Below are 26,672 nucleotides of genomic sequence, written 5' to 3'. Positions count from 1 at the left end.
CCTCTAAGGGGGGCATCAGTTAGAGACCAAGGTACTCTCAAGACCCTCAGAGCCTCAAAGGCATCAGACCTTCACTCAAACCAAAATTTGAGTTTGACCATTGCAACCAATACGCACCAATTTTAGAGATTACGTTTTATCTCTATATCGTATGGCACAATAATCCTAGACCTTTATCACCCTTGTGCTGAAAAGAGCAGTCTTTTGGAATTAGCTAGAACAGAGTCTCTCTCACACACACACCCTAGAATGAAATCTCAGAATGCAATATCTTGATCTGGGCATTTAAGATGAATCCCCCAGATAGCTTCACAGAGTACTGCTTGGAAATTTATTCTGGAATGACTGCAAGCAATTTACCATACCATTTTGAGTATGGAAAATTTGAGAGAAGACAAACTGTTCCATGGTGTTCATCAGAATAATGTACTTTACCCAAAGATGGTCAAAACATAATCCCTAGGAACTGTGATTAGGCTAACTTGTATGGCAAAAGGGGCTTTTCCCAAAGCATTCTTTGGCTACAGTTAAGGACCCTGAGGTGGGGAGATTATCCTAGATTATCTGGGTAGGCGAAACTTGTTCAGTTGTCATCAAAGGCCAATGTGACTACATAAAAATGGAAAGAGAGATGTAGTGTTGCTGCCTTTGAAGACAGAAAAGGGGTCCACAAGCCAAGGAATGAGGCAGCCTCTGCTGCTGCTGCTAAGTCGCTTCAGTCGTGTCTGACTATGTGGGACCCCACAGACGGCAGCCCACCAGGCTCCCCCATCCCTGGGATTCTCCAGGCAAGAACACTGGAGTGTGTTGCCATTTCGTTCTCCAGTGCGTGAAGGTGAAAAGTGAAAGTGAGGTCGCTCAGTCGTGTCCGACTGAGTGACCCCACGGACTGCAGCCTACCAGGCTCCTCCATCCATGGGATTTTCTATGCAAGAGTACTGGAGTGGCCTGCCATAAGGCAGCCTCTAGAAGCTGGAAAAGACAAAGAAATAGATCCTTCCCTGGAGACTCCAGAAGGAATGCAGACATGCCGACACATATTAATTTTAGCCCAGTGAGGCCATTATCAGACCTCCGACTTTCAGAACTATAAGATAAATTTGTGTTGCTGTAAGCAAGTGTGTTGTAATGCATTACAGCAGCAATTTAAAAATATAATATACCCAGGCAAAAGGCAGCAGATCCAAAAGTCATGTGTGTAAGTCCCCCAGGCTGTTCATGCATCCACATGCTGCTGCTGCTGCTGCTGCTAAGTCACTCCAGTCGTGTCCGACTCCATGCGACCCCATAGACAGCAGCCCACCAGGCTCCCCCGTCCCTGGGATTCTCCAGGCAGGAACACTGCAGTGGGTTGCCATTTCCTTCTCCAATGTGTGAAAGTGAAAAGTGAAAGTGAAGTCGCTCAGTCGTGTCTGACTCGTAGCGACCCCATGGACTGCAGCCTACCAGGCTCCTCCGTCCATGGGATTTTCTAGGCAAGAGTACTGGAGTGGCTTAACATTGCCTTCTCCGTATCCACACGCTAGACTCTGCTTACACCTAAATGCTAGCCTGTATCTATGCTCAGGTCAAATTCTCTCCCTCCTTCATCCCCTCCTGGATTCCAGCTCACTTAATTGTGTACCTAAGCAAACGTGTGTGCTGCTCGATTCTCCAAGCTCATCTTGTCATGACGACACACGAAACCTATTTGCTTTGTCTCCCAAAATCCCTTTTAGGACATAGTGGACACAAATATATCTACCTGAGGGCTGGGTGTCATTGTATTTTGAGTGCCCTAAAAATTTGTTGCTTCCATTCAGTCGCTAAGTCATGTCTTACTCTTTGCAACCCCATGGACTGCAGCACGCCAATCTCCTCTGTCCTTCAATATCTCCTGGAGTTTGCTCAAACTTATGTCCATTGAGTCAGTGATGCTGTCCAACCATCTCATCCTCTGCCTAATAAATAAGAATTTTTCCCACCCATGTTTGAGAGAGAAACTTATTAAAACAGACTGAAAACATGGCTTGAGTTCCACAGACAAAAGGTCTTGCTAACACTGTGTGTTCTCCACTCCCCAAGTCCAGAGCTGCCCATGGAAGAGATGTTCTAGTCAGTAGAACAGAAATGCTTACTCAGGACTGCAGTCTCACACTGGCCCAGGACAGATGAGGAGGAGGGGAGAGGACAGTCCCCCAGTAAGTGAAATATTTAGAATAAATGGATTTATATCTCCAGGGTTTCAGAATTTCCTTTGAACTCCTGTCATTTCAATTTGGGTATAAAATAGGATTTGTGTTTTCTGACATTTATTTTGCATTGCACATTTTTATTGGAATTTTATTTTGTGTTCACTTTGATCACTGTAGGATGAGAGTAAAGTTTATAAACCCTTCCCCAGGTGTGATTTTCTTGAGTCATGACCTTCAGTACTCCTTAATACATTTTGCAGGGGGCAGGACAGGTGTTTTGGAGCACGAGAAACAGCACTAGAGAAGTTCAAGTCTGTACTCTTCTCTCAAGAATGGTCTCTGGAAAATAATTTCACCTCCCTCAATCCCAGTCCCCTCATTTGAAAAACTAACGACACCTCATATGCCAACATCTCAGAGATGGTTTGGAGAAGGAAATGGCAACCCACTCCAGTGTTCTTGCCTGGAGAATCCCAGGGACGGGGGAGCCTGGTGGGCTTCCGTCTATGGGGTCACACAGAGTTGGACACGACTGAAGTGACTTAGCAGCAGCAGCAGCAGCAGAGATGGTTGTGAGGGTTAGGTGAAATCCCACACAAAGAGCACTTTGAACTTGGAAAGCATTTATAAGTATTATGTATTGTTTCTATGAAATAACAAATTATTAAATGCTTACCAAATTAGACCATAAAGTGACCTAAAAAAGGTAGTATAAATGGAAGGTATGAGATACAGAAAATCTGTCATCAATTAAACAAATATTCAAAATTTCCACAAAGACTACCAAGAGGCCATTAGCTTTACAATACATAATATTATTACTTAAAACATGAACATATTGTATGGGATTATATATTTTTATGACAGAACTTACATGATTGCTGCATGTCTTGTATCGAATGTTCTGCCCTTCACAATTCCTGGGGGGGGAAAGAAAATATGGATTTCATGGAAGTTGAAAGCAGGGGGAAAAAAAGCAAAAACAAGGTACTTGTAAAACTTTTATTCATGAACACTGACTCAAAGATTCGAAGTTTAAATTCTAAGATTTAACTTTTAAGAATCAGGAGGCCAAAAAGTCTCACAGAACTGTCACAATAGTGAATTCTTTAGCTGAATTCATGTAATAGTATTACTTAAGCAGTTTTAACCCTAGGGTTCATGTAGCCACTGAAATTAATAGTATTATAGTATTGTGTATAGTGTCCGTGTGCGTGCGTGCGGCATGCGCCCATGTGTATAATGTGTGCATATATGTTTTTTTCCCCTATGAAAAGGAAAGGAAAGCTACTGGCAGAAGCATTTTGTGTAGCGCCCCCCTGTGGGAGAATTTCTCTTCCTTACTTGCTGAGGTCGCCAAGTTAACTGGGCCCTCTATAACCTCCCTCTCTAATCAAAACAACCATCTCACTTATATGTGAAATCTAAAACATGACACAAATGAACATATCTATGAAACAGAAACTGACTCACAGACGAGGAGAATGGACTTAATATTTGCCAAGGTAGGGCAGTTGGGAAGGCTGGACTGGGAGCTTGGGATTAGCAGATGTGAACGAGTATATTTAGGATGGATAAAGAACAAGGTCAGACTATACAGCACAGGGAATTATATTCAATATCTATGATAAACCATATGGAAAAGAATATAAAAGAGAATTAAATATGCATAACTGAGCCACCATGCTGTAGGGCAGAAGTTCTGTAAATCAACTATACCTCAATAAAGTTTAAAAAGCAAAAATACTTTAAAAGCATAATTCCTAAAAAACAAAAAATGTCCTAATGCATTGAACAGGTATATTTAATCATATTTTCATGTGTCACTACATTCACATTAACTGTTAAAATAGTCTAAAGAAATACAACTGTCTCTGCCAGGAATTAGCTTGTGGAATGCTTATATTTTACTGAGTGACTGAACTGAACTGAACTGAACTGAATGCTTATATTTTACTTCAGCCACTGGTCTTACTAAACAAACGCTACAAAATAGTGTTGGGGCAACTTTCTTGGACTACCGATACTGGAGGGTCTGAAATCATATCCCCATATTCATATAGGTTTGAGAATCCAAGATGACCACCACACACACTCCCCAGCTGCCCTCCAGCCACTTGCTCTGGGACCCTGCACTCATCTTCCGGCAGACTTTCCTTCTGGACGTCTGGAATTCCATCTGGCAGGTCCCTTCCTCAGTGTAGGGCTTGCTGCTCTATATTTTCTATATACATTAACTCCTTAAGATAACTCACCTGTAAACTTTTCCAATTTTTCCATGGAGTTATGTTTTTACCCTTTATGTTTCCTTGGTCCATTCAACGGCAAATTTGGAGCCAGAAAAGCTAAACACAGGCTTAACTCGCAATCTTGAATTAAAAGTCAATTGTCACTCTGTCATTTGTTTTAGAATAGTTAATCAGTGTCAGACTTTGTTTTTTTGGGCTCCAAAATCACTGCAGATGCTGATTGCAGCCATGAAATTAAAAGACGCTTACTCCTTGGAAGGAAAGTTATGACCAACCTTGATAGTATATTAAAAAGCAGAGACATTACTTTGCCAACAAAGGTCTGTCTAGTCAAGGCAATGGTTTTTCCCGTGGTCATGTATGGATGTGAGAGTTGGACTGTGAAGAAGGCTGACCGCCGAAGAATCGATGCTTTTGAACTGTGGTGTTGGAGAAGACTCTTGAGAGTCCCTTATACTGCAAGGAGATCCAACCAATCCATTCTAGAGGAGATCAATCCTGGATGTTCATTGGAGGGACTGATGCTAAAGCTGAAACTGCAATACTTTGGCCACCTCATGCGACGAGTTGACTCACTGGAAAAGACTCTGATGCTGGGAAAGGTTGGGGGCAGGAGGAGAAGGGGACGACGGAGAATGAGATGGCTGGATGGCATCACCGACTCTGTGGACATGAGTTTGAGTGAACTCCGGGAGTTGGTGATGGACAGGGAGGCCTGGCGTGCTGTGATTCATGGGGTCGCGGAGAGTCGGACACGACTGAGCGACTGAACTGAACTAACTGAACTGAATCTGGGAAGAATAGAACTGTTACAAATTGAATCCAAAGAGATAATTTTTTTTTTTTTTTGCTGGTGTGATTTAAATATGAGCCTATATGAAATGACTGAACCAGTGTATGTCAGCAATATATAACTCACTGCAAACCCTTTCTGATGATTCTATTTTTATCAACTATAAAAAGAATAAGTGAAAACTAATAATGTGCCAAGAAGTATAAAGGAGGAAAATATATCATTAAAAAATCCCATCATCAAGATCTTTACCCTTAATATTTTAGCATTTCATCTTCCAGTGTTTCTGCCATAATTTATTTACAGATTTATTTATAGCCAATTCATCTGTGTATTCAGTTTAATATTATAACCATATTCCTATTTTATTAATAATTCCTTGGAAAAATTGTTTGTAATGACTACATAATAAACCATTATAAATACCTTACTTGTCTTGTAGTTTTGCATTTCAATTTTTTTTTAATTGTAGTAAAATACACATCACATAAAATTTACGATCCTAACCAATTGTAAGTATACTATGCAAGACTGTAAGTATACTCACACTATTGTACAGACACTGGGCTTCCCTGGTGGCTCAGATAGTAAAGAATATGCCTGCAATGTAGAAGACCCAGGTTCCATCCCTGGGTGGGGAAGATCCCCTGGAGTAGGAAATGGCAACTCACTGCAGTATTCTTGCCTGGAGAATCCCATGGACAGAAGAGCCTGGCAGGCTACAGTCCATGGGGCCGCAAAGAGTCAGGCATGACTGAGCAACTAATACACACACAACACACACACACATTAACTTTTGTAGGCACTTGTGCTCTCTTATTTTCCCCACTTTTAAACTTTATGTTCAGTAAAATTCACTTTTGCGGGGGTTCACAATTCCATGAGATTTAATAAACCCGTATAGTTTTGTAAGCACTGCCACAATCAACACGTGGAACAGATCCATCATCCCATAAATGCCCTCAGGTTGCCCCCCTGTAGCCAACTTCTCTCCACCCTCAGCCCCTGGCAGCCACTGACTTGTTTTCTGCCCCCATTAACTTTACCTTATCCTGTAAATGGAATCACACAGTATATAGTCTTTTGACTATATCCATCCATGTTGATGTGTGTACCCGTAGTTCACTCCTTAACTGCTGAACAGTATTCCACTGTGTGTATCACACAATTTACTTATTCACCAGCTGGATATTTGGGTTGTTTCCAGCTTTTAGCAATTATAAACACAAATGTTGTAAACATTCACACACAGGTTTTGTGTGAACACAACTTCAGTTCTCTTGGGTAAATACTCACAAGCAAGATTGCTGAGTCTCATTTTTTATAATAATTTTCTGCTAAACATTGTTATGCTTCCATTTTTGTTCAAATTTAGGATACATATCTAGAAATGGATAACAAATACCAATCGTTTCATCTTATGACTCTTTCATGCATGTATTTTTAACTCTTGGTTGGCTAAGTATTATTTGACTTGGTTGTTTCTTCAAGAAGGGTAAATGTCTCCCACATTACTGAACTTTGGATTTCACATAGGAAAGGTAATGCTGCAATATCCATTACTCTTTTCATGATCCTTTCCCCTCAAAACTGTAGACATGCTTTATTGACCTTTGACATTTAGACTTGCAGAAGACAAGTCTGAGTTTTAATCTATTGTACATGTATTTTATTTTTTTGTGGGGCATATAGTGTTTTTTTTCATTAGCATTTTAAGTAAAAACCTCAGTCAGGGTGTACCTATTAACAGTCATGCGTTTATTTTCATCTATTTTGACTAAAAATGTTTGGCCTTTTTGACTGGAATATTCAAGGTCTTTATTTTCAGTGTTGTGTATTATTCTCAGATTATAATTTTGATTACTGCTCTTGTTCCAAGAATATTTGTAATTCTTAAATGCTGTGCAGCTTGTGGCATCTCAGTTCCTTGAACAGGGATTGAACCTGGGCCACGGCAGTGAACATGAAAGCCTGGAATCCTAACCACAAGGTCACCAGGGAACAACTCTGATACACTTTTTCTTTCTTTGCAGTCCTTCATGAACTCACCCTTCTCCATCTACGTCTCAAACTATCCTCTCCTTACTTTCTGTTCCAATTGCAGCTTGTATCCTAGTCTCTTCATATCTGTTTTCTGGAAGATGCAATCCCTAATGGGAGTTAGAAAACATACAGGAGAAAGACATTTTGGAGTGAAATGAAGAGCACTACAGCTGTCTCCAAAAGCATGACCTAAATGATAGTTACATTTCTGAACTGAAATACAGACCAGAAACCCAATTTTCATTTGGTTACCTCTTTTTATTTTTTTTGGTCTTAATTTATTATATTTAAAAATGTATACATGTGTACATTCCCTTATACATTTTGAAGATGAATGTTATAAAACTAAACCCATAGCATTAGAGTTACAGACCTCATACTGGTTGAGAATTACCAATCTAAGATACAAAGAGCAGAATTCAATAATGGTAAGATTCAGTTGTCCTTGAGGTATATGCTAGTTTTAGAAAAGGCAGAGGAACCAGAGATCAAATTGCTAACATCCGCTGGATCATCGAAAAAGCAAGAGAGTTCCAGAAAAACATCTATTTCTGCTTTATTGACTATGCCAAAGCCTTTGACTGTGTGGATCACAAGAAAATGTGGAAAATTCTGAAAGAGATGGGAATACCAGGCCACCTGACCTGCCTCTTGAGAAACCTGTATGCGGGTCAGGAAGCAACAATTAGAACCGGATAAGGAACAACAGACTGGCTCCAAACTGGGAAATGAGTACGTCAAGGCTCTATATTGTCACTCTGCTTATTTAACTTATATACACAGTACATCATGAGAAATGCTGGGCTGGAGGAAGCACAAGCTGGAATCAAGACTGCCCGGAGAAATATCAATAACCTCAGATACACAGATGACACCATCCTTGTGGTAGAAAGTGAAGAAGAACTAAAGAGCCTCTTGATGAAAGTGAAAGAGGAGAGTGAAAAAGTTGGCTTAAAGCTCAACATTCAGAAAACTAAGATCATGGCATCAGAACCATCACTTGATGGCAAATAGATAGGGAAACAGTGGAAACAGAGGCTGACTTTATTTTTGGGGGTTCCAAAATCACTGCAGATGGTGACCGCAACCATGAAATTAAAAGACCCTTACTTCTTGGAAGAAAAGTTATGACCAACCTAGACAGCATATTAAAAAGCAGAGACATTACTTTGTCAACAAAAGTCCATCTCATCAAGGCTCATCATACATTCCAGTAGTCATGTATGGATGTGACAGTTGGACTATAAAGAAATCTGAGCACCGAAGAATTGATGCTTTTGAACTGTGGTGTTGAAGAAGACTTCACATTCCAAGATGTCTGGCTCTAGGTCAGTGATCACGTTATCGTGACTATCTTGGTTGTGAAGATCTTTTTTGTACAGTTCTTCTGTGTATTCTTGCCACCTCTTCTTAATATCTTCTGCTTCTGTTAGGTCCATACTATTTTTGTCCTTTATTGAGCCCATTTTTGCCTGAAATGTTCCCTTGGAATCTCTAATTTTCTTGAAGAGGTCTCTTGTTTTTCCTATTCTGTTGTTTTCCTCTATTTCTTTGCATTGATCGCTGAGGAAGGCTTTCTTATCTCTCCTTGCTATTCTTTGGAACTCTGAATTCAGATGCTTATATCTTTCCTTTTCTCCTTTGCTTTTCACTTCTCTTCTTTTTACAGCTATCTGTAAGGCCTCCTCAGACAGCCATTTTGCTTTTTTGCATTTCTTTTCCATGGGGATGGTCTTGGTCCCTGTCTCCTGTACAATGTCACGAACCTCCGTCCAGAGTTCATCAGGCACTCTATCTATCAGATCTAGTCCCTTAAATCTATTAGGTGATGGAATTCCAGTTGAGCTATTTCAAATCCTGAAAGATGATGCTGTGAAAGTGCTGCACTCAATATGCCAGCAAATTTGGAAAACTAAGCAGTGGCCACAGGACTGGAAAAGGTCAGTCTTCATTCCAATCCCAAAGAAAGGCAATGCCAAAGAATGCTCAAACTACCGCACAATTGCACTCATCTCACACGCTAGGAAAGTCATGCTCAAAATTCTCCAAGCCAGGCTTCAGCAATATGTGAACCGTGAACTCCCAGATGTTCAAGCAGGTTTTAGAAAAGGCAGAGGAACCAGAGATCAAATTGCCAACATCCGCTGGATCATGGAAAAAGCAAGAGAGTTCCAGAAAAACATCTATTTCTGCTTCATTAACTATGCCAAAGCCTTTGACTGTGTGGATCACAATAAACTGTGGAACATTCTGAAAGAGATGGGAATATCAGACCACCTGACCTGCCTCTTGAGAAACCTGTATGCAGGTCAGGAAGCAACAGTCAGAACTGTACATGGAACAACAGACTGGTTCCAAACAGGGAAAGGAGTATGTCAAGGTTGTATATTGTCACCCTGCTTATTTAACTTATATGCAGAGTACATCATGAGGAACGCTGGGCTGGAAGAAAGATTGATGGTAGGAGGAGAAGGGGATGACAGAGGATGAGATGGTTAGCTGGCATCACCGACCCAATGGACATGAGTTTGGGTAGACTGGGAGCTGGTGATGGACAGGGAGGCCTGGGGTGCTGCGGTTCATGGGGTCTCAAAGAGTCGGACACAACTGAGTGAGTGAACTGAACTGAACTGAGGTATATGGAGGCAACAAATTAAACTAACTCAGCCTTTGCTGTGTGGCACTCCTACCTAAGAGTTTTAATACCTGTTCCAATTTTCAAACAATGAATTAGGTTATATTTTATCAGTTACACATTCATTCATTTAATCAAAACTATTTGAGTACAATATATGTATTAGGCACAGGGCTGAGTGCTGGTGATACAGAAATGAATGCAAATTGTTATTGAGCTAAAAAGTAAAGATACAGCTCCAAATTGATGTGATGAGTTTAAATAAGCTATACATGAGACCTATAGAGACAAGTATCCAGGTATATAGTTCTCTTGACTGTTCACTGAGAACATCTTTCTATATTATCACAATAAGCTGATCCAGTCTTAGTATATCGTAACACTGTATATTTCCATCTTTGTGACTCATCAAAGGTATAAACTAAAATTTATTAAACTCCCAACCAGGATACATTAAATTTTAAACATTCCAGAAGCACCAAACTGGGGGTCCGGCAAGGAAAATTTATGAGGGTGGAGAACTCTCTTTCTTAGTCAAAAGGATAAGGCTCCATTCTCCTGGGAAACAACAGCCAGGCCAGTGGACAAGGTCATCTACTTACATGACTCATTTCATTGTGCTTATTATGCGTGGATAAAGGGAGAAAATAAATTACAGAAAAAAGTGAAAGGGTTATTTGAAGTGCTCTGGGTTTTTTTGGAAAGATCCCAACTGAGGAAAGAGCTAACAGAAGAGGGAGTTCAGTTCAGTCGCTCAGCTGTGTCTGACTTTGCGACCCCATGAACCGCAGCACCCCAGGCCTCCCTGTCCATCACCAACTCCCAGAGTCTACCCACACTCATGTCCATTGGGTCGGTGATGCCAGCTAACCATCTCATCCTCTGTCGTCCCCTTCTCCTCCTGCCGTCAATCTTTCCCAGCATCAGGGTCTTTTCAAATGAGTCAGCTCTTCACATCAGGTGGCCAAAATATTGGAGTTTCAGCTTCAACATCAGTCCTTCCAAGGAACACCCAGGACTGATCTCCTTTAGGATGGACTGGTTGGATCTCCTCGCAGTCCAAGGGACTCTCAAGAGTATTCTCCAACACCACAGTTCAAAAGCATCAATTCTTTGGCGCTAAGCTCTTTTTATAGTCCAGCTCTCACATCATTACATGACTACCGGAAAAACCATAGCCTTGACTAGACAGACCGTTGTTGACAAAGTGTTATCTCTGCTTTATAATATGCTGTCTAGGTTGGTCATAACTTTCCTTCTAAGACTTCTAAGGAGTCTTTTAATTTCATGGCTGCAATCAGCATCTACAGTGATTTTGGAGCCCCAAAAAATAAAGTCTGACACTGTTTCCACTGTCTCCCCATCTATTTGCCATGAAATGATGGGACCAGATACCATGATCTTAGTTTTCTGAATGCTGAGCTTTAAGCCAACTTTTTCACTCTCCTCTTTCACTTTCATCAAGAGGCTCTTAGTTCTTCACTTTCTGCCATAAGGGTGGTGTCATCTGCGTATCTGAGGTTATTGATATTTCTCCCAGCAATCTTGATTCCAGCTTGTGCTTCTTCCAGCCCAGAGTTTCTCATGATATACTCTGCATATAAGTTAAATAAGCATGGCGACATATACAGCTTTGACTTACTCCTTTTCCTATTTGGAACCAGTCTGTTGTTCCATGTACAGTTCTAACTGTTGCTTCCTGACCTGCATACAGGTTTCTCAAGAGGCAGGTCAGGTGGTCTGGTATTCCCATCTCTTTCAGAATTTTCCACATTTTCTTGTGATCCACACAGTCAAAGGCTTTGGCATAGTCAATAAAGCAGAAATAGATGTTTTTCTGGAACTCTCTTGCTTTTTCCATGATCCAGCAGATGTTGGCAATTTGATCTCTGCTTCCTCTGCCTTTTCTAAAACCAGCTTGAACATCTGGAAGTTCACGGTTCACGTATCGCTGAAGGCTGGCTTGGAGAATTTTGAGCATGACTTTACTAGCGTGTGAGATGAGTGCAGCTGTGCGGTAGTTTGAGCATTCTTTGGCATTGCCTTTCTTTGGGATTGAAATGAAAACTGACCTTTTCAAGTCCTGTGACCCCTGCTGAGTTTTCCAAATTTGCTGACATATTGAGGGTAGCATTTTCACAGCATCATCTTTTAGGATTTGAAATAACTGGATTTCCATCATCTCCACTAGCTTTGTTTGTAGTGATGCTTCCTAAGACCCACTTGACTTCACATTCCAGAAAGTCTGGCTCTAGGTGAGTGATCACACCATCGTTATTATCTGGGTCATGAAGATCTTTTTTGTACAGTTCTTTTGTGTATTCTTGCCACCTCTTAATATCTCTGCTTGTGTTAGGTCCATACCATTTCTATCCTTTACTGAGCCCATCTTTGCATGAAATGTTCCCTTGGTATCTCTAATTTTCTTGAAGAGATCTCCAGTCTTTCCCATTCTTTTGTTTTCCTCTATTTCTTTGCATTGATCACTGAGGAAGGCTTTCTTATCTCTCCTTGCTATTCTTTGGAATTCTGCATTCAAATGGGTATATCTTTCCTTTTCTCCTTTGCTTTTCGCTTCTCTTCTTTTCACAGCTATTTGTAAAGCGATAACCAAAATCTTCTTGTATCATGCTGATTTATAACCCTAGAATGCTTTTGATTCTAATTTCAAAATTAGGGAGGGAAATTATAAAACCATGGCTTAAGATTATATTTGAAATGACTTAAATACAGGAACACAAAAACTGTGGAAACTTACAAAGAATGACTTTTTTTTAAGTGTATTAGAACTTCAGAAATAATTTTTCAGATGCATTTTTAGTAATTGTTTCATTTTAGTGGTTTAATTAAAAACAAAACTAATTTTGAACAACTTAACACTGAAAGGAAAGCACTTATTTACTGGTGGCAGCTACGGTTATGTCTCATAACTACTGGTTATGATCATATGGTTTGGGTCTATACCCCAGTGCCATCTGTTATATCCTAATTGTGAGGCACTAGCTGGAATCTTGAATGCTGGGCCTGAAAATCTAAACCTAAATTTAAGTGTCAGTTCAGTTCAGTCGCTCAGTCGTGTCCGACTCTCTGCGACCCCATGAATCACAGCACGCCAGGCCTCCCTGTCCATCACCAACTCCCGGAGTACACTCAAACTCATGTCCACAGAGTCGGTGATGCCATCCAGCCATCTCATTCTCCGTCGTCCCCTTCTCCTCTCGCCCCCAACCTTTCCCAGCATCAGAGTCTTTTCCAGTGAGTCAACTCGTCGCATGAGGTGGCCAAAGTATTGCAGCTTCAGCTTTAGCATCAGTCCCTCCAATGAACATCCAGGATTGATCTCCTCTAGAATGGACTGGTTGGATCTCCTTGCAGTATAAGGGACTCTCAAGAGTCTTCTCCAACACCACAGTTCAAAAGCATCGATTCTTCGGCGATCAGCCTTCTTCACAGTCCAACTCTCACATCCATACATGACCACGGGAAAAACCATTCCCTTGACTAGACGGACCTTGGTTGGCAAAGTAATGTCTCTGCTTTTTAATATACTATCAAGGTTGGTCATAACTTTCCTTCCAAGGAGCAAGCGTCTTTTAATTTCATGGCTGCAATCAGCATCTGCAGTGATTTTGGAGCCCAAAAAAATAAAGTCTGACACTGTTTCCACTGTTTTTCCATCTATTTCCCATGAAGTGATGGGACCAGTTGCCATGATCTTTGTTTTCTGAATGTTGAGCTTCAAGCCAACCTTTTCACTCTTCTCTTTCACTTTCATCAAGAGGCTTTTGAGCTCCTCTTCACTTTCTACCCTAGAGACACCGGCCCGGCGGCGGCGCAGACGCGACGCGAGAGACGCCGGCCTGGCGCAACGAACCACGCAAAGAGGTGCGGCCGTGAGGAGCTACCCGACGCCTGAGGCCAGGGCCGGCGGCCGAGAGGAGCTACCCCACGTCCAACAGGCGGTGGCTGCGCGGGCGCAGGAGGGCCGAGAGGAGCTACTTCGCGTTCAAGGTCAGGAGGGGCGGCCTTGAGGAGATACCCCTCATCCAAGGTAAGGTACAGCGGCTGCATTTTGCTGGAACGGCTGTGAAGAGATTTTCCACGACCAAGGTAAGAGAAACCCAAATAAGACGGTAGGTATTGTGAGGGGGCATCAGAGGGCAGACACACTGAAATCATAATCACAGGAAACTGGCCGATTTGATCACATGGACCACAGCCGAATGTGGTCCACTGGAGAAGGGAATGGCAAACCACTTCAGTATACCTGCCTTGAGAACACCACGAACAGTATCAAAGGGCAAAATGATAGGATACTGAATGAGGAATTTCCCAGGTCGGTAGGTGCCCAGTATGCTACTGGAGCTCAGTGGAGACATAACTATAGAAGCAATAAAGGGATGGAGCAAAAGCAAAACCAATACCCAGTTGTGGATGTGACCAGTGATAGAAGCAAGGTCCGGTGCTGTAAAGAGCAATATTGCATAGGAACCTGGAATGTTAGGTCCATGAATCAAGGCAAATTGGAAGTGGTCAAACAGGAGATGGCAAGAGTGAACGTCGACATTCTAGGAATCAGTGAATTAAAATGGACTGGAATGGGTGAATTTAACTCGGATGACCATTATATCTACTACTGTGGGCAGGAATCCCTTAGAAGAAGTGGAGTAGCCATCATGGTCAACAAAAGAGTCCGAAATGCAGTACTTGGATGCAATCTTAAAAATGACAGAATGATTTCTGTTCGTTTCCAAGGCAAACTATTCAATATTACAGTAATCCAGGCCTATGCCCCAACCAGTAATGCTGAAGAAGCCGAAGTTAATCGGTTCTATGAAGACCTACAAGACCTTTTAGAACTAACACCCCAAAAAAGATGTCCTTTTCATTATAGGGGACTGGAATGCAAAAGTAGGAAGTCAAGAAACACCTGGAGTAACAGGCAAATTTGGCCTTGGAGCACGGAATGAAGCAGGGCAAAGGCTAATAGAGTTTTGTCAAGAGAATGCACTGGTCATAGCAAACACCCTCTTCCAACAACACAACAGAAGATTCTACACATGGACATCACCAGATACCGAAATCAGACTGATTATATTCTTTGCAACCAAAGATGGAGAAGCTGTATACAGTTAGCGAAAACAAGACCAGGAGCTGACTGTGGCTCAGATCATGAACTCCTTATTGCCAAATTCAGACTTAAATTGAAGAAAGTAGGGAAAACCACTAGACCATTCAGATATGACCTCAATCAAATCCCTTATGATTATACAGTGGAAGTGAGAAATAGATTTAAGGGACTAGATCTGATTGATAGAGTGCCTGATGAACTCTGGACGGAGGTTCGTGACACTGTACAGGAGACAGGGACCAAGACCATCCCCAAGGAAAAGAAATGCAAAAGAGCGAAATGGCTGTCTGAGGAGGCCTTACAAATAGCTGTGAAAAGAAGAGAGGCGAAAAGCAAAGGAGAAAAGGAAAGATATAAGCATCTGAATGCAGAGTTCCAAAGAATAGCAAGGAGAGATAAGAAAGCCTTCCTCAGTGATCAATGCAAAGAAATAGAGGAAAACAACAGAATAGGAAAAACAAGAAAATTTTCTTCAAGAAAATTAGAGATTCCAAGGGAACATTTCATGCAAAGATGGGCTCGATAAACGACAGAAATGGTATGGACCTAACAGAAGCAGAAGATATTAAGAAGAGGTGGCAGGAATACACAGAAGAACTGTACAAAAAAGATCTTCACGACCAAGATAGTCACGATAACGTGATCACTGACCTAGAGCCAGACATCTTGGAATGTGAAGTCAAGTGGGCCTTAGAAAGCATCACTACGAACAAACCTAGTAGAGGTGATGGAATTCCAGTTGAGCTATTTCAAGTCTTGAAAGATGATGCTGTGAAAGTGCTGCACTCAATATGCCAGCAGATTTGGAAAACTCAGCAGTGGCCACAGGACAGGAAGAGGTCAGTCTTCATTCCAATCCCAAAGAAAGGCAATGCCAAAGAATGCTCAAACTACCGCACAATTGCACTCATCTCACACGCTAGGAAAGTCATGCTCAAAATTCTCCAAGCCAGGCTTTAGCAATATGTGAACCATGAACTCCCAGATGTTCAAGCAGGTTTTAGAAAAGGCAGAGGCACCAGAGATCAAATTGCCAACATCTGCTGGATCATGGAGAAAGCAAGAGAGTTCCAGAAAAACATCATTGACTATGCCAAAGCCTTTGACTGTGTGGATCACAATAAACTGTGGAACATTCTGGAAGAGATGGGAATACCAGACCACCTGATCTGCCTCTTGAGAAACCTGTATGCGGGTCAGGAAGCAACAGTCAGAACTGTACATGGAACAACAGACTGGTCCCAAATAGGAAAAGGAGTATGTCAAAGCTGTATATTGTCACCTTGCTTATTTAATTTATATGCAGAGTACATCATGAGGAACGCTGGGCTGGAAGAAGCACAAGCTGGAATCAAGATTGCTGGGAGAAATATCAATAACCTCAGATATGCAGATGACACTACCCTCATGGCAGAAATTTAAGTGTATCTCTACTAAAAATCCCACTACAACTGCAGCAAAGTGATATGAAAAAAAAGCATTTTATTTCATGAATTCTCAAAATATAAAGTACCATTTTAGACACATTCCTTCTCCAATGACTTTTTATGGTGAACCTATCATGTACTAGGATGTGGATATAAGGATATAGGAAGGTTATCTCTTGGTTCCCTTAATAAGTCAGTAGTAAGGGTTTTTAAACTCAAGCATCTGGTGGACATTTTTTCACATCCTACTTCACTATGTCCAACTGAACATATGCTGAACCCACACTAACTGGCCTCTATTGATGTGGCATGCTTTGGTTACAATTTAGCATGAAAATGAATGGCCACTTTATGAAGAGGAATAAAGTAAAATGCAAGTTATTTTAAAGTTAAGGACACTGAAGTTCTAATTCCCCAAGCAGGAACGTGCCAGCTTATTCTGGAAATAATTCCTTTGGCTCAAAGCAGCTGAGCTGCAGAAATATGACTTCCAAGTTTTTAATTTCATTCTAATTATTATTTGTAAGAGCTAATGGTTATCAGGAGTATATAAAAATTCAAGAACATCATTTCACAATTATGTATTTTCTAGCCATTACAACATTCATAACACCCTGAAACTGAAGATTTTTGAAGCCATAAATTTTATGAATATATAAAAAACATATGTTGATTCCACATGAGGATACAGTAAAAACATTAATAAAATTTCCCTGGAGTTTATAGCACTATAATTTATTGCATTCATTTGCTGATATATTGACTCAAATACTAGTGTCTTAAAAACTAACAAGCATGTGTTCTGAAGAATAGAAATATATTAATTTTTTAAAACAGTAGTTAACTTAAACCTGTCTTTCCCATGGTTGGCACTTGACAAGAATATCAAATTGCAAATTTCTGCAAGCAAAAGAGACATTCTGGCTGGCATATGGTCCACAGTGCAAAAGAACTATGTGTATTTAAATGTAATCAAATTCTGAAATAACTTTATCCACCAAGAAACACATAAGCAAAATAGCCACACTCATGTCCTTTCCTAAATCATGAATTTAAAGGACACTGACAAAAAGAGAAGGCACTGAAATGCTTTCTAAAACTTTGGGATAGCTTTCTGTTGGTTTTTATGTAACCACCTCCGCATACCTCTTCCAAGAAAAGTTGACCACAAAAGCTCAATATTTATGAAGATTTAATGAGTCTCTAAGGCTGTTCAAGGATAAGGAGACCTGATAAGCTTTCCAGGGGAAGTAGATTTCCTTAATAATCTCAGCGTACTTCCAAAATTACAGTGAAACGTCTCAATATGGGAGTGGGTACATAAGGTTTGGGGCTGCCTAAAAGGTGGGGAGCAGGAATGACAAAATTATTAATGACCCTGCTGCCTTTCCTCTGAAATAATCTAATTTAATTTTTATGGAGAGAAATAATGTTACTGCCCCTGTTTTTTATCAGTCATGGAAAGAGTGAGTATATCACAGGCCTGGCCTTGTATCAGGAGCTAAGCTGAGAACATAGATCCCCTCACCACACACTTGTCTTCCTGTAAACATCCCAGAACACACTATACTCTCATTTAACTTTTTTTTCTTATATTTGGTAAAGAATCTTCCCTACTTTCAAATATGTATTCAAATTGGATGAGCTCAGGGAGCAAGAAAAAATTTGGAGAGTCTCAGGACCAAATGTAAATTTTAAAATATAGGTTAAGATGTATACATAAACAGACTAAAAAATACTACATAAGTCCTAAAAAAAAAATACTATTTCAAGAATGGTGACTTGAAATACAGTAGCAATATTTAGGATAGAACTGTTTTGGGGTCCCTACAATTATTTGTGAAATATTTTAGATCCAATAAAATGTCAGAAGGATGCAAACTCATGTCTACACCAGTAAGCTTCATCATTTCTTAAAAGTTTTCTTCAGATTTAAGAAACATGTCATTATAAATATGGTGGAAGCCCCTTGCCAAACCTCCTCAATCCTATTCCCCTGCCTCCCACCCCTTGGTGAGAAGTAACCAAGTAAATGGCATCATAGTTTACATAATCTTCCACAGCTTGATTTTTTTGTCTCAACATTATGTTTCTGAAAATATCCTGTTGATATTTGCAATTCTAACCCACCCATTTTTATGATTCTAGAGTAATCCAATCTATAAATACAGCTCAAATTCATCAATCCTTTTTATTTATTGATTGATTTTCTTAAAAGTCTATGAAGGTTTATGTTGGTTCTGCAATGATCAATCTTATACTGTCACCTAGGGTACTACATTTGCGGGCTTCCCTGGTGGCTCAGCAATAAAGAATATACCTGCAATGCAGGAGACATGGGTTCTATCCCTGAGTCAGGAAGATCCCTAAAGGAAATGGAAACCCAGTCCAGTGTTCTTGCCTGGGAAATCCCATGGACAGAGAAGCCTGGCAGACTACAGTCCAAAGAATCACAAAGAGTTGGATACAACTGAGTGATTGAGCAACAACAACAAAGGGTACACTTGCACTAGTTCCTTAGGATACATACTCTAGCGGGACTGTTCCGTTGTGGGCACTTACAGCTTCATTAGTACCAGATAATGACACACTGTCCTTTAAAGTGGGAATACCAATTTTCATTCCCATTAGTAGTGCTGAAAAATTCTTGTTTTTACACATCAAGGCTAATACTTGGCATTTTTAAACTGAAAAGTTTCCCAGTCTGAAGAATATGGAATATCTCACTTTGTATTTTTTGCATTTTTGTTGTTAGTGAGGTTAATATTTTCATGTTTTAGACTATGCAAGTTCCCCTTCTGTGAATTTCCTGTTCATATCATTTTCCCATTCTTCTACTAGTTTGCTTTTGTTTTATTGTATTTCAACATCTCATACACGAATTCCTTATTGGTTATATTCATTATCAAGATTTTCTTCCACTCTATGCTTTTCTTTCTTTTTTTGGTCACAACACAGGGCATGCATGCTGGATCCTTGTTCCTTCACCAAGGATCAAACCCATCCCCCTGCAGTGGAAATGCAGTGTCTTAACCACTGGACCACCAGGGTAAGTCCCTATAGTATATGTTTTTATGATACAAAGGTGTTTGCTTAGTCTGCTTGAATTTATAAATATTTTCCTTTGTAACTTATGCCCTTTGTGTCTTAGTTAAGGACACAAAGCTCACCCAGAGATCATACTGATATTCTATATAGTCTTCTAAATGTTTTCAAGATTTGCTTTTCATAAACAGATTTTAATCTACCTGGAATTTATTCTTTAATGGATTGAAATTTTCCAATATTTTCCCTTTGGATATTAATAATCATATTTGAACCCCATGAATGGAATATTCATCATTTCTCTACCAATTTTTAAATTGCCGTATGGTTGACATTAATTCAGTCAATACAGAACACTTCTTGTATTGAGGGATTCTTTGTTCAGTTCAGTTCAGTCGCTCAGTCGTGACCGACTCTTTGCGACCCCATGAATCACAGCACGCCAGGCCTCCCTGTCCTTTAATACCAGGCAATTACCAATGTGTTCTACACGTCTGTAATCTTTGCATTTCAAGAATATTACATACAGTTCCCGCAGGGAGCGCGTTAAGAAGCGGATGGCGGCCTTCCACCCGGCGCCCTCCAGGTCCTCTGGCCTCCGGTGGGCAGGTGAATTAGGGGCCCGCAGGCCGGGACCTCCTGCGGGCGGGCGAACCGGGGCCCCTGGGCCGGGACCCCTGGTGGGTAGGTGAACTGGGGGCGCACTCACTCGGGCAGCTTGGGCTGTGTCTTGCGGGGCCTCAGAGCTCTCACCCCTGCCACCTACGAAGCCGCAGCAAACCTCATCCTCACCCTCACCTCGCAGCCTAATGGCGGCGGCCGGTCAGAGCCCGGATCTCGCCGACCACCCGCCCAGTTTCTTGGCCCAAGGCTGCAGGGTTTAGGCCAAGCCTCTGCCAGGCACCCGCGCGGATCGGGTACCTGAGGTGCCCGCTCACCGCGTGGGGGCTGACAAAGGCTTTAACGACCCAGAAAGGGAGCAGAGCCGCGGTGGGTGACAGGTAGAAATCAACGGTTCGGCAGTTGGTGGTGGTTCTACCAAGACCTTGACGTCGAAAGATACTAATAGAAATGATGGAATAACTTACCGCATGCAGCCAATAGTTACTGCCCATCGCCCTTTGGGAAGACTTACTGTCCATTTATAGAAGGTCTGTGTCTGTAATATGAAAAAGCTGCTCTCAACATTCCCCTCAACCTTTCAAAAGAAAACTGTATCTAGGCCTTCGAGATGCAAAGTGGTTGCTGAAGTATGATGAAGTCAAGTTAGAAAATCACCTCTCTTGTAAATGCCCCCCTCTTTTTTTAACCATAGAAAAGACATGTCTTCTGGAAATGACTTTTCTAAATGGAGTTGTTGACCACCTCTAGAAGAGACCTCAGGAGCCCCCAAGGTCCACATTTGTCCAGTGGGTTAAAGGAAATGGAATGGATGACATTGAGGAAGTAAAGCAGGTTCTAGGGCAGACTGGCCATCCTTAGAAGACATTTCCATATTATAACCATGGTTTTGTGTGTGCGTTTTATTCCTCACTACTGTATAAATATAGTTCACAATAAGTACTTTTTGGCAATGTCTGGATTATATTCTTTGCAGCCAAAGATGGAGAAGCTGTATACTGTTAGCAAAAACAAGACCAGGAGCTGACTATGGCTCAGATCATGAACTCCTTATTGCCAAATTCAGACTTAAATTGAAGAAAGTAGGGAAAACCACTAGACCATTCAGATATGACCTCAATCAAATCCCTTATGTTTATACAGTGGAAGTGAGAAATAGATTTAAGGGACTAGATCTGATTGATAGAGTGCCTGATGAACTCTGGACGGAGGTTCGTGACATTGTACAGGAGACAGGGACCAAGACCATCCCCAAGGAAAAGAAATGCAAAAAAGCAAAATGGCTGTCTGAGGAGGCCTTACAAATAGCTGTGAAAAGAAGAGAAACGAAAAGCAAAGGAGAAAAGGAAAGATATAAGCATCTGAATGCAGAGTTCCAAAGAATAGCAAGGAGAGATAAGAAAGCCTTCCTCAGTGATCAATGCAAAGAAATAGAGGAAAACAACAGAATAGGAAAAACAAGAAAATTTTCTTCAAGAAATTAGAGATTCCAAGGGAACATTTCATGCAAAGATGGGCTCGATAAAGGACAGAAATGGTAGGGACCTAACAGAAGCAGAAGATATTAAGAACAGGTAGCAAGAATACACAGAAGAACTGTACAAAAAAGATCTTCACAACCAAGATAGTCACGATAACGTGATCACTGACCTAGAGCCAGACATCTTGGAATGTGAAGTCAAGTGGGCCTTAGAAAGCATCACTACGAACAAACCTAGTGGAGGTGATGGAATTCCAGTTGAGCTATTTCAAATCCTGAAAGATGATGCTGTATGAAAGTGCTGCACTCAATATGCCAGCAAATTTGGAAAACTCACCAGTGGCCACAGGACTGGAAGAGGTCAGTCTTCATTCCAATCCCCAAAAAAGGCAATGCCAAAGAATGCTCAAACTACCGCACAATTGCACTCATCTCACACGCTAGTAAAGTCATGCTCAAAATTCTCCAAGCCAGACTTCAGCAATATATGAACCGTGAACTTCCAGATGTTCAAGCAGGTTTTAGAAAAGGCAGAGGAACCAGAGATCAAATTGCCAACATCCACTGGATCATGGAGAAAGCAAGAGAGTTCCAGAAAAACATCAATTTCTGCTTCATTGACTATGCCAAAGCCTTTGACTGTGTGGATCACAATAAACTGTGGAACATTCTGAAAGAGATGGGAATACCAGACCACCTGACCTGCCTCTTGAGAAACCTGTATGCAGGTCAGGAAGCAACAGTCAGAACTGGGCATGGAACAACAGACTGGTTCCAAATAGGAAAAGGAGTACGTCAAGGTTGTATATTGTCACCTTGCTTATTTAATTTATATGCAGAGTACATCATGAGGAACGCTGGGCTGGAAGAAGCACAAGCTGGAATCAAGATTGCTGGGAGAAATATCAATAACCTCAGATATGCAGATGACACTACCCTTATGGCAGAAAGTGAAGAGGAACTCAAAAGCCTCTTGATGAAAGTGAAAGAGGAGAGTGAAAAGGTTGGCTTGAAGCTCAACATTCAGAAAACAAAGATCATGGCATCTGGTCCCATCACTTCATGGGAAATAGATGGAAAAACAGTGGAAACAGTGTCAGACTTTATTTTTTTGGGCTCCAAAATCACGGCAGATGCTGATTGCAGCCATGAAATTAAAAGACACTTACTCCTTGGAAGGAAAGTTATGACCAACCTAGATAGTATATTGAAAAGCAGAGACATTACTTTGTCAACAAAGGTCCGTCTAGTCAAGGCTATGGTTTTTCCCGTGGTCATGTATGGATGTGAGAGTTGGACTGTGAAGAAAGCTGATCGCCGAAGAATTGATGCTTTGGAACTGTGGTGTTGGAGAAGACTCTTGAGAGTCCCTTGGACTGCAAGGAGATCCAACCAGTCCATTCTAGAGGAGATCAATCCTGGGTGTTCATTGGAAGGACTGATGCTAAAGCTGAAACTGCAATACTTTGGCCACCTCATGCGACGAGTTGACTCACTGGAAAAGACTCTGATGCTGGGAAAGGTTGGGGGCGGGAGGAGAAGGGGACGACGGAGAATGAGATGGCTGGATGGCATCACCGACTCTGTGGACATGAGTTTGAGTGAACTCCGGGAGTTGGTGATGGACAGGAAGGCCTGGCGTGCTGTGATTCATGTGGTCGCAGAGAGTCGGACACGACTGAGCGACTGAACTGAACTGAACTGAACTGAGTCTTTCTAAATGTTCTGAAGTCCTGATATATGTTAAAAGTAGAAGTAGTAAAAAGATATTTTGTAAACATCTTTATGTTTATCCTTTGAAATTTTGTTTGGGGGGCGGTGGTTGTGGCCAAACCACCTCTTTGAACATTGCATTGTATCTATGCACTGGTTGAAGGTTGGGGGTGGCGGGGGAAGAAGGAAATGCAAAGAGTTCTGTGCCTGAGTGTTTATAGTGGGGCAAGACTAAGCGCTGTGTTTTTTATGTTTGTGCATTTTATTTCACTTTGCTGTGTATATAGTGTATATAAGGGACAAGTGAGTCCTAATTTACAACATTTAGTCTTTCTAGATATTAAAGAGATTGCTAGTGTATGACAGAAATAGAGTTAGGAAATTCATACATTTTGTACATTTTGTGTGAAAATTTCCAGGTAAGATTGTCTTCTGAAAAATTGAGCTTTATTGCCCTCTGGGTTGGTGGAGGGGCTAGAGATGGGAAGGGGGTTGGTCTTAAGCTAGAATGCCTGTAGTTTGAAGATATTTTCAGATTATAACTGTTTCATGTGTGCAGTTTATTCAAGACTGCCCTGTAAATAGTGGACAAATGAAGTCCTTATTTGAAACATCCAGTCCATCTTGAAGTTTAGAAGTGCCTGACGTAGGTTAAATGTAGAAGTCATAAAATATCATTTTGTAAATATCTTTTTGCTCAAATTCATAGGAACTGTTGTCTTTGGGAGTGTTGAATGTTAAACCACCTCCATGAGCAAGTATACTGTTGTCTGTATTTGTTCTGTGGTTTGGAGGAGGTGGGAGATAAAGAACTGCAAAAGGTAATATGCTAGTGTGTTCGTATCTGGACATATTCAGACCAAACCATTTTCTGTATGTTATATGCATTTTGTTTGGTGGTGTATATAATGGACAAATGAGTCCTAATTTTGCAACATCTAGTTTCCAGATTCGGAGAAGGCAATGGCAAGCCACTCCAGTACTCTTGCCTAGAAAATCCCATGGATGGAGGAGCCTGGTAGGCTGCAGTCCATGGGGTCGCTAAGGGTCGGACACGACTGAGTGACTTCACTTTCACTTTTCACTTTCATGCATTGGAGAAGGAAATGGCAACCCACTCCAGTGTTCTTGCCTGGAGAATCCCAGGGACAGGGGAGCCTGGTGGGCTTCCGTCTATGGGGTCACACAGAGTCGGACACGACTGAAGTGACTTAGCAGCAGCAGCAGCAGTTTCCAGATTGAAGGCAAGAGGAGAAGGGGATGACAGAGGATGAGATGGTTGGATGGCATCACCGACTGAATGGACATGAGTTTGAGCAAACTCCAGGAGGTGGTGAAGGACACAGAAGCCTGGCATGCTGCAGTCCATGGGGACACAAAGAGTCGGACACTACTGAGCAACTAAACAATAACAAAGTCTCTGCTTTTGTAAACATCTTTTTATTAAAATTCCTGTGAAATGTTGTTGTTTGAGGGGGGTGCCCAAACTGCCTCTTTGAATACTGCATTGTATTTGTGCACTGGTTGAAGGTTGGGGGTGAATGAGGTTGCCAGTGAATGACAAAGTAGTCAGTAAAAGAATTAGCACATTTTAAGTAAAATTAGCACATTTTGTACACTTTGTGTGGAAGTTCATAGGTCAGCTTGTCTTCTGTAAATGACTTTTGGATATGAATTTGTTCAGTTGCCTCTAAGCATTACACATGCCTGTACTTGTCTACTTAATTGGTGGTGGAGAGAGGAAGTGAGGGAGGGAATCGTTCATATTTAGAAGATACCCTCGATGATGAGCACTGTTACGGGTCTTCTCTTGTGCTCATGCTCAGTCGTATCCAACTCTTTGTGACTCTTTGGACTACAGCCCACCAGGCTTCTCTGTCCATGGGATGTCTACTTTAGCCTCCAGAGGATCTTCCTGACCCAGGGATCAAACCCACATCTCCTATGTCTCTTGCATTGCAGGTGGATTCCTTACCTGATGAACTACTGGGGAAGCCCCCAAATAATTATTATTTCTTGTCTTGTTCAAGACTTAGATGGGTGAAAGTCTATTTAGCAGTGCTGTGTACACAGTGGACAAGTATCTAGTCTACTTTTACAAGTATCATGTATGGATGTGAGAGTTGGACTGTGAAGACAGCTGATCGCCGAAGAACTGATGCTTTTGAACTGTGGTGCTGGAGAAGACTCTTGAGAGTCCCTTGGACTGCAAGGAGATCCAACCAGTCCATTCTAAAGGAGATCAATCCTGGGTGTTCATTGGAAGGACTGATGCTAAAGCTGAAACTCCAGTACTTTGGCCACCTCATGCAACGAGTTGACTCACTGGAAAAGAGTCTGATGCTGGGAAGGATTGGGGGTGGGAGGAGACGGGGACGACAGAGAATGAGATGGCTGGATGGCATCACCGACTCGATGGACATGAGTTTGAGTGAACTCTGGGAGTTGGTGATGGACAGGGAGGCCTGGCGTGCTGTGATTCATGGGGTCGCAAAGAGTCGGACACGACTGAGCGACTGAACTGAACTGAATAAAGGATAATATCTAGTCTTTTAGATATTTAGAAGTGCTTAATGTGTTTAAAAGTAGAAGTAGTAGAATATGCTTCTTATAAATAGCTTTTAAAAACTGATGGGAAATACTGTCTTTGTAAATGGGATTGTTAAACCTCTCTAAACAGTACACTCTATGCTTGTCCATTGGGTTGAAGAAGGTAGGAGGGAAGATTGCAAAGATGTTTTGCTATTGTGTACTAGAAACCTTTCAACTTATCCATTGCTCTGTGTGTTACATGTATCTCATTTACCTTTACTGTACATATTATGTATGTACTGGACAGATGGGTCCCAATTTTACAATAGCTAGTCTCTAGATATTAAAGAGGTTGCCAATATATGATAAAGTGAAGTTGCTCATCCATGTCCGACTCTGTGACCCCATGGACTGTCCATGGAATTCTCCAGGCCAGAATACTGGAGTGGGTAGCATTTTCCTTCTCCAGGGGATCTTCCCAACCCAGGGATCAAACCCAGGTCTCCCACATTGCAGGCAGATTCTTTACCAGCTGAGCCACAAGGGAAGCCCAATGTATGATTAAAGTAGAGTTAGTAAATTAATATATTTTGTATACTCTGTGTTATAATTCATTGAAAGGCTGTCTTCTGAAAAGGAAGTTGTAAATCACATCTAAGTGAAACATGTGAGTGTACTCCGCCCACTGCTGAATGGATGGCAAATAGGAGGAATTGGGAGAAATGAAGGGTTCTAGGCTAGAATATTCCTTCATAGAAGACACTTTTGGATATAACCACTGTTACACGTGTGTAGTTTATTCAATACAACTGTGTACACAGTGGACAAA

The 26,672-nt window shown here is 41.4% G+C and overlaps 1 protein-coding gene across 5 annotated transcripts in view; it reads right to left on the bottom strand.

Annotated features, from left to right (window-relative positions):
* LOC129550338 (ADAMTS-like protein 3) overlaps positions 1-26,672 on the bottom strand; it is a 408,047-nt gene that overhangs the window by 243,261 nt on the left and 138,114 nt on the right. For 4 of the 5 annotated variants that reach the window (XM_055417913.2, XM_088829596.1, XM_088829595.1 and 1 more), the window contains exon 5: positions 3,049-3,094. The exons of the other annotated variant lie outside the window; for it this stretch is intronic. In XM_055417913.2, the coding sequence (XP_055273888.2) occupies positions 3,049-3,094 (46 nt within the window). The remainder of the gene's footprint in view (positions 1-3,048; positions 3,095-26,672) is intronic. 5 annotated transcript variants of the gene reach the window in all.

Source organism: Moschus berezovskii, chromosome 21 (assembly GCF_049115385.1).
Source record: "Moschus berezovskii isolate FMDL1 chromosome 21, NW_MosBer_1.0, whole genome shotgun sequence".
NCBI lineage: Eukaryota > Metazoa > Chordata > Mammalia > Artiodactyla > Moschidae > Moschus > Moschus berezovskii.
This window is presented reverse-complemented; position numbering and strand designations above follow the sequence as displayed.